At 39.4% G+C, this 9757-nt stretch overlaps 1 protein-coding gene across 1 annotated transcript; it reads right to left on the bottom strand.

Moving 5' to 3' along the window:
• Positions 1-4228: 4228 nt before the first annotated feature.
• LOC142544278 (uncharacterized) lies at positions 4229-4630 on the bottom strand. Its single transcript, XM_075651338.1, has one exon. It carries the CDS (start codon positions 4628-4630, stop codon positions 4229-4231), a length of 402 nt encoding a protein of 133 aa, XP_075507453.1.
• Between the last annotated feature and the right edge of the window lie 5127 nt (positions 4631-9757).

Raw genomic sequence — 9757 nt, 5'->3', positions numbered from 1 at the left:
ATACGCTCGAAAATAACATCAAGTTCACAATCAACCAAACAAATATCCTACAGCTACACTGGCCAGGACTAGATACAACATACCACAAATAAAATCCAAGCAACATAAAAACATAACCACACAGCTACACATGGAATCTCCCTGGCAAATGTATCAAACCAGCATAATATATATATAAATATCTGGGAACTCTGACACAAACCAACTGACTACTGGGTAACACTCGCTGACGTTCCACCAGACGCGTCAAAACCCCTGGAATGACCTGCTATGGCATCAAAAACAACCACAACATTAAAAAAAACACGGGTCGGACCCCAGTACGACAAACCAGTAAAATTACGACATATATAAAAGACATATAATAATATAAAGTAAATACAATGCTATGCGATGCATGAATGGTAACAATGGAATAACGGATACCAAATGGAGTCCAAACGAATAGCATCATCAACAGTAACAGTGGCCACCCGTGCCAGGAATGCAGGATCAAATTGCCACTCGTCCATGCACGTAGCATCGGGAATGCGAGTAGCTAAGTCGCTCGTCCCTAGCTGTCATTTGGGAATGTGGTTAATCCTAACCCACTCGTCCCTCTGATGACTCAATATATCTCAACAGAATCAACATAATAGCCATCAAAGAAGTCAAGGCTCAATGTGTTATGCCAACACAATTAATGCATGAATGCAACAGAATAAACATTCAAAGCACATAATAGCAAACAACATTCACCGAATATTCTTACACGCCAATATAAGCGTCATAATGATATAGGTTTGAGCGTACCTCAACTGCAACTTACAATACCACAATAATCTTAAGGAATATCGAATGAACTCGTCCAACGATAAAACCTACAATATAAATCCGCTATACACTTCAATATAACGCATCCCAACTGACTAAAAAAATTTATATCGGCTCGGTTAAAAATCGAATTCCGAAAAGCCTATAAAACCCTTTTACAATTTGAAATTCAAGCTTAATACCTCAATAATCTAGGCTAAAACGCACAACATTGATCTTGCGAAGATGGCTCGCCAGAAAAATCGTTGGAAACACTGTTCACATCAGAAAAACAAGCTGGAAAAATAGGGAAAAAGCTCAATACTTCACTTTTATAAACTATTACCCCAAGAACAACCAAAATTCGAAGCCAAAAGCTTACCGAAAACCGAGTCAAAGCTTACACGCACAGTTGCTGGAAATCAAGCCGATCGAACTCGATAACTTCCGATTCATGGCATGAAAGACTCTAATAGAATGGAGGAAGAAAGATTGCTAGCCTACTGCACAAAAAATATTGCCGTTGGGACGTTGCACGCTTGCTGCAGAAAAGAAGAGAACGACGGGATGCAAGGCTAGGAGAAGAGCTTCTGGATTTTGAGCGATCTGATTCTTCTATCAAATGGATTGGGGTTATTATAATTAAATGAAATGGGCTGGGCCTTTTAGAAATTGGGCCTCACATTCTCCCCCACTAATAAAAGATTTCGTCCTCGAAATCGAACAAATACAACACTGATATCCAAAACATTACGACTAAAAATACATAGGAAATTCAGAATACATCGCGTAATTCACTACATTCTCAAACAAATGAGGCCATTCTTGTCGCAACTTTGCCTCTAATTTTCATGTAGATTCTTTTCTTCCATGTCTACTCCACTGTACCGAAACTAGTGGAATCGTCTTGCTCCTGAGCTATCTTTCCTTGCGGTCCAAAATTTGCACTGATGTTCAACATAGCTAAGGGAACTGCCCAACTCCACATCCTCGACATTCAAGATATTAGACGGATCTGGCTCATTTTTCCACAACATAGATACATGAAACAAATTATGTATCAAAGACAAACTCGACGGCAAATCCAAACGATAAGCCAATGTGCCAATCCTCTCAACAATCACATACGGACCAATAAAACGCGGAGCTAACTTCCCTTTATGTCCAAATCTCATAGTACCCCGAAATGGTGATACTTTCAAGAAAACATAATCGCCCACTTGGAAATCTAAAGGTTTGCGCCTTTTATTAGCATAACTGTCTTGACGATCCTGGGCTGCTTTCATCCTTTTCCTGATCAATTCAACTTTATCTTTCATTTCTTGAATAAATTCTGGTTTTGACATCTATCTTTCTCCTACATATTCCCAACATATCGGCGATCTGCACTTGCTTCCATACAAGGCTTCAAATGGTGCCATACCAATTGTTGCCTGAAAAATATTATTGTAAGATAATTCAACCAAAGACAATGATTCTTGCCAACCACCTTTGAAATCCATCAGTACTGCTCGTAACCCATCTTCAAGCGTTTGAATGGTTCTTTCTGACTGACCATCTGTCTGTGGGTGATAGGCAGTGCTCATAGCCAACTTTGAGCCCAAAGCTGATTGCAAACTTCCCCAAAACTTCGAAGCAAACCTTGGATCACGATCGGATACTATGGTTACTGGCACACCATGCAATCTTACTATATGATCAATGTACAGTTTCACCATTTTCAAATAAGTACAAGTACGATCATACAGAATAAAATGAGCTGATTTAGACTATCTATCAACAATCACCCAAATCGCATCACAACCATGATTAATACGAGGCAAATGAGTCACAAAATCCATAGCAATGTGCTCCCAGTTCCACTGCGGTACTTCAAGACTATGTAACATTCCACTAGGTCTCATTCTCTCGGCTTTAACCTGTTTACATGTTAAACATTTAGTCACAAAATGAGAAATATCTTTCTTCATACCTTCCCACCAATAATGAGCTCTCAAGGTATGATACATCTTTCGAATTCCTGGGTGAATACTGTGTCGACTACAATGTGCTTCCCGTAATATGGCTTCTTTCAAATCTATCAAATTAGGAACCACAAGTCTATCATTAAAGCGTAGACTACCATCTGAAACAACACTAAACTTTTCTGTCTGACCTGTTCGAGACAATTCTTTCAATCTATGAATATGCGGATCGGTCTTCTGTGCTGCTTTGATCCTGGATAAAATCTGTGGCTCGACTTGAATAGATGACACTATAAAGTAGTCTCCACTGATCTGATAAGTCCATCCTGAAGTTCCCAAGTGCTTGTGAACTTTAGAGATAGTCAAAGATGTCAGCATAGCATTCTGAACTTTCCTGCTGAGAGCATCTGCAACAAGATTCATTCGACCTGGTTGATACTGAATCTCACAATCAAAGTCTTTAAGTAACTCCATCCATCGACGCTGTCTCATGTTCAAGTCAGGCTGTGAGAAAAGATATTTAAGACTCTTGTGATCCGAATAAATCACAAACTACTCACCGTACAGATAATGACGCCATAACTGCAATGCAAACACAATGGCAGTCAACTCTAAGTCATGAACTGGATATCGGGTCTCATGCAGCTTCAACTGACGAGAAGCATATGCAATCACTCGCCCATTTTGCATTAGAACACAACCAATTCCATTTAGAGATGCACCTGAACAAACAACATATCCACCTGAGCCTGATGGCAAAGCCAGCACTGGAGCTGTTGTCAACTTTTCCTTCAAAGTCTGAAAACTTGACTCACATTCATCAGTCCACACAAAACGTCGATCTTTTTGCGTTATATGAGTCATAAGTCTTGCTATAATAGAAAATCCTTCAATAAAACGCCTATAATCTCCTGCCAATCCCAAGAAACTGCGAGTATCGGAAATGTTCGTCGGTGTAGGCCAATTGATAACAGCTTCCACTTTACTAGGATCCACTGATACTCCTTGAGCTGATATAACATGACCCAGAAATACTACTCTGTCCAGCCAGAATTCACATTTAGAAAATTTTGCATACAATTGCGCTGCTCTGATTGTCTGGAGGACCAACCTTAAATGTTCTCGATGCTCCTTCTTTGTTTTTGAATAAATCAGAATATCATCTATGAAGACAATAACAAATCTGTATATAAATTCTCGAAAAACACGATTTATCAAATCCATAAAAACTGCCGGAGCATTAGTAAATCCAAAAGGCATAACTAGAAATTCATAATGTCCATAACGTGTTCGAAATGCTGTCATCGGAACATCTTCCTCTCGAACTCGAAGCTGATGGTAGCCAGAACGGAGATCGATCTTTGAATACACTGATGTACCCTGCAACTGATCAAACAAGTCATCGATACGTGGCAGAGGATACTTATTCTCCACAGTAGCTTTGTTCAACTGCCTGTAATCAATGCACATTCTCATCGTTCCGCTGGAGCCAAATGATATGGTGCTCTAGAAATAGGATTTGTCCTGGACACCAACTCAATGCTAAAATCGATTTCCCTCTGGGGTGGAAATCCAGGAATTTCATCGGGAAATACATCAGGTAATTCCTTGACAATAGGAATATCAGAAACTTCAAATCTTTTTCCCTGTGTCGCGTCAACTGCATAGATCATGAATCCTTCATTTCCTGTTGACAAGATTCTAAACATTTCCATTGCTGACACTAATGGAATACGTGATTGCGAATCACTACCGTAAAAATTCCATTTACTGCCATAATACGGTCTGAATCTGACGACTCCATGGAAAAAATCAACGGTAGCTCGATAATTAGACAAAGTATCCATTCCCAAAATACAGTCGAAGTCAGACATATCTAGCTTGATGAGATTAGTTATCATAATATTATCATCGAATCTAATCACACAATTCAGAATCATCTCATGAGACATCAAACACACACCGACAGGTGTAGAGACTGACACAGTATCTATCAACGGAGTAGTAGCAATCTCATGCTCATCAACAAATACAACAGATACAAATGAATGAGATGCTCCTGTGTCTATCAGTATGTGCGCAGGATGATTAAAAATAAGGCAGATACCTGCGATAACTCCGCCCGGTGCGTCTTGAACTTGATCCTGGGTTAAAGCATGAACTCGAGCCTGCTGTGGCCCTGAAAAACGCTGTTGTGCAGAACCTCTAGGCTAAGGATAGCTAGACTGCTGAAAGACTGAGTCGGAACAAAAGGTCTAGTTGCTTGTCCTCTAAAACCCTGACCAAACTGAGGCTGCTGAAATTGTTGTCTTGCTGCATTCGGAAATATTCTAGCATAATGTCCAACTTGCCCACAGATATTACAAGATCCATGAACTCCCGTACACTGAGTACTGATATGCTTACCACCACAACGATCACAAAATACTCCACATGGTGACCCAACTGAACCTCCACGCTGACTGCCAGAACTAGAAGAACTACTACGAGTCTGTTTCTTGAACTGTTTTTCTTTGGCCTTAAAGTTTTGCTGCTTTGATTGCTAATAAGACTGCGAAGGCTGATACGGCAGTAAAGGACGGTATAGTGGTGCACCAACTGGCATCGGCACATTACCTCCGAAACTCTGAGGAAAACCTGGTTGAACTGACTGTGGTTCTGCCAAAAGTAGACTTGCCTCCACATTCTTGGCTTTCTCTACAGCATCGGCATAATTAACAGGAGCTCCAGCTACTACTAAAGTGCAAATGGTTTGATTCAATCATTGCATAAAATGCGATAGCTTGTTCCGATCACTGCTAGCAACATGAGGAACATAGGCAAGAAGCGCTGAAAATTGAGAGGCATACTCCACTACAGTCATGTTACCTTGAGTCAATCTATTGAATTCAGCTTCCTTGGCTGAATAATACGAAGGTGGTGAATACTCTCGAGCAAACTGAGCGCAAAATACAACCCAATTAACTCTTTCACCTGATTTTTTCAGAGCTTCCTCAGTAGTTTCCCACCATAACTGAGCTCGGTCTTTTAATTGACAAATAGCCAACTTAAGTTGCAAATCAGGAGTGTACTCCAACATATTAAACAAATGCTTCATACTTTTTAACCATGCTACAGCTTTCTCACCATCTTCATTCCCAAAGAATCGAGGAGGACACATGTTCTGAAATCGGGATATCACTAGTTCCATTTCACCCATTCCTCTAGTCAACTGATCCACTTCAGGCTCAACGTTAACATTTCGTGCTTCACCACGAGGACGACGAACTCGTCTTCCCCAATCAGTCTCGTTAAGTCCTCTCACATTAGGAGCTTCAGATTCTTGAACAACTTCCTTTCTTTTCTACCCTTACGCCCCGGTGCCATCTACAAAACACAAGGATTTAATTCACAGGCAGAAAACAAAATAATCGGTTGAGTATAATAGCATAACCTTAAACTAACAGGAAATTTCTTAATTAAAGGTCAAAACTTAATCAACTATACGCTCTAGTAATGCTAATTCCATTAATTCAAAACATATAAACAAGTAGGAGCAAGTAATCAAACACATGCACAATCACTTTATTTGTGTCTAAACTCGAGTGTCCTAGACTCTAATTCGAGCGTATCCCAGTTACGCTCTGATACCAAACTATCAGGGCTCGTGCTCTTAATTAATATTTAATTACCAAACAACAAGGATTAATTGGTGTAAACAGCGAAAACGAGTTTAAAACGTTCATTTGGGCCTACAGAAATTTCCTTACGACCTCCCCGTAAGTAGGACATCCCAAAAATTTCAAAAACACAACAATAGCATTATACGCTCGAAAATAACATCAAGTTCACAATCAACCAAACAAATATCCTACAGTCGCACTGGCCAGGACTAGATACAACATACCACAAATAAAATCCAAACAACATAAAAACATAACCATACAGCTACACAGGGCATCTCCCTGGCAAATGTATCAAACCAGCATAATATATATATAAATATCTGGGAACTCTGACACAAACCAATTGACTACTGGGTACCACTCGCTGACGCTCCACCAGACGCGTCAAAACCCCTAGAATGACCTGCTATGGCATCAAAAACAACCACAACATCAAAAGAAAACACGGGTCGAACCCCAGTACGACAAACCAGTAAAATTACGACGTATATAAAAGAAATGTAATAATATCAAGTAAATGCAATGCTATGCGATGCATGAATGGTGACAATGGAATAAGGATACCAAATGGAGTCCAAACGAATAGTATCATCAACAGTAACAGTGACCACCCGTGCCAGGAATGCAGCATCAAATTGCCGCTCGTCCATGCACGTAGCATCGGGAATGCGAGTAGCTAAGTCGCTCGTCCCTATCTGTCATCTGGGAATGTGGCTAATTCTAACCCACTCGTCCCTCTGATGACTCAATATATCTCAACAGAATCAACATAAATAGCCGTCAAAGGAGTCAAGGCTCAATATGTTATGCCAACACAATTAATGCATGAATGCAACATAATAAACATTCAAAGCACATAATAGCAAACAACATTCACCGTATATTCTTACACGCCAATATAAGCGTCATAATGATATAGGTTTGAGCGTACCTCAATTGCAACTTACAATACCACAATAATCTTAAGGAATATCGAATGAACTCGTCCAACGATAAAACCTACAATATAAATCCGATATACACTTCAATATAACGCATCCCAACTGACTAAAACAATTTATATCGGCTCGGTTAAAAATCGAATTCCGGACAGCCCTATAAAACCCTTTTACAATCTGAAATTCAAGCTTAATACCTCAATAATCTAGGCTAAAACACACAACGTTGATCTTGCGAAGATGGCTCGCCGGAAAAGTCGTCAGAAACACTGTTCACGTCAGAAAAACAAGCTGGAAAAATAGGGAAAAAGCTCAATACTTCACTTTTATAAACTAATACACCAAGAAAAACCAAAATTCAAAGACAAAAGCTTACCTAAAACTGAGTCAAAGCTTACATGCACTGTTGCTGGAAATCAAGCCGATCGAACTCGATAACTTCCGATTCATGGCATGAAAGACTCTAATATAATGGAGGAAGAAAGATTGCTAGCCTACTGCACAAAAAATCTGGCCGCTGGGACGTTGCACCCTTGCTGCAGAAAAGAAGAGAACGACGGGATGCAAGGCTGGGGGAAGAGCTTCAGGATTTTGAGCGATCTGATTCTTCTATCAAATGGATTGGGGTTATTATAATTAAATGAAATAGGCTGGGCCTTTTAGGTATTGGGCCTCTCAACCCGTATGAAGTCGACAGTCTTGGGCAGCTGGGTTTTCCTCACGATGGAACATAAATGCGCCGGTGGCAACTCCAACAACCACTGGAGTAATAGCCCGGGATTTGAAGTCCCGGGTCAATTCAGAACCCAATTCGGAGACCCGTTTCTAGATTTGTTCTTCAGTCCATAGAATTTTCTCTACATCGTTTCTCAAATCAATGGAAGAAGAGAAAAGGACAGGGTTCTGAACTAGGGAGTAGGTTCTCGGATACTTGGGATTTTGGGTTTCGAGGGTATTTAAGCATTTTTTACAGTATCTTAAAAATATCTTAAAAATAGAGGATGAATATTGCTTCCACTCATCTTCAAATTCATTCTCTATTTAGGATATTGTATATTTGGATGATCACTATAGCTATAGGCACCGTTTGCTTTATTGGATGGTATAATTAATGAAATTTAGTAAGAATGATAAGTATAGTTAAAATTGTGGATAAATATTGTATATTAAGGGTATGTTTGGTTTGAATGATAAGTGAAAGATAAATTGTTAAACCCATGTTTGTCTCATTTTTTGTTGGTCCAATTAATCATGATGCTCGTGTAAAAAAAAAAAACCACTTGATTGAAAAGACATCTCTTTCTTTTAGGCGGATTCACAATTAAGTTTTTAAAATATCACTGAAATTACAAATTTACCCACAAAAGGATCGACAAATAAGATATAGAGTTTTAGATCTGCTCTCGCGATCAGGTCATCGGGAAGAATGGCTGTCCATACTCAGCCGTAATCGATTCTAGTTGAATGTAAATCGTATATGCTCCATTATATTATACGATTGGTAGGCCAGCGAAGAATTGGTAAGTTATTGGATTTTGAATGTAGATGTATAAGTAGACTTGTCGAAACGGGCTGACAAGGCGGGCCAGCCAGCCACCTGCCGTAACCCACCATTAGGCGAGGCGGGACGGGCCAGCCCGCCATTTTGGCGGGCCTCTAAATGGCCAACCCAGCCCAACCCACCTTGGGCCGCGGGTTACGCGGGGCGACCCGATTGTTTTTTAAGAAAAAATGCTAAACATTATTATAGTAAACATATATGAAAAATATATTTCGGTAAAATAGTTTCATAAAATACTTACAAATATTAAAATAAGAAATTAAGAAAGCATACAACATAATCCATAAAAAGTAAAGTGCTTAAATCAAACATGAAGAAACTAAACAAATACTATAAATTCTATTCTCATTAAACTCAATTCAGTCTTCATCTTCTACAATAGCTCCCTCCACTGTTTCTTCATCGAAAATTTCAACAACATTGGATCCTTCTCGGGATGAAGTTGTTTTGAAATTTGCACATTCATCATCGTCTGCATCTAAAGACACGGAGTAAGCCAATATATCAATTTAAGAAAAGTTATATCTATATATCTATATATATATAAGTGAAATTACCATAAACATAACCACGCAACCACTTACGCGTGCAAATAAAAGCTTGCACTTTTTCAGGAAGGATGCGACTTCTATACTTGGTGAGCACATGAGCACCAATGGAAAAAGTTAACTATGATGCAACCGTAGTTATGGGGATAGACAAAATGTCGCATGCCATCAATGAAAGTGAAGGGTATCGATGCTTATGATTCTTCCAATGCTCCAAAACATCTAAATTTTGATAATATACAAGTTCAAGCTTTGGCTCCTCCAAATAAAGATCTAATTCAGATTTTCC

The sequence above is a fragment of the Primulina tabacum genome, chromosome 5 (assembly GCF_025594145.1).
Source record: "Primulina tabacum isolate GXHZ01 chromosome 5, ASM2559414v2, whole genome shotgun sequence".
NCBI classification, from domain to species: domain Eukaryota; kingdom Viridiplantae; phylum Streptophyta; class Magnoliopsida; order Lamiales; family Gesneriaceae; genus Primulina; species Primulina tabacum.
This window is presented reverse-complemented; position numbering and strand designations above follow the sequence as displayed.

Excerpts from the sequence above, each read along its gene's own strand:
- LOC142544278 (XM_075651338.1), bottom strand. The coding sequence starts at position 4,630 with ATGTCTGACTTCGACTGTATTTTGGGAATGGATACTTTGTCTAATTAT.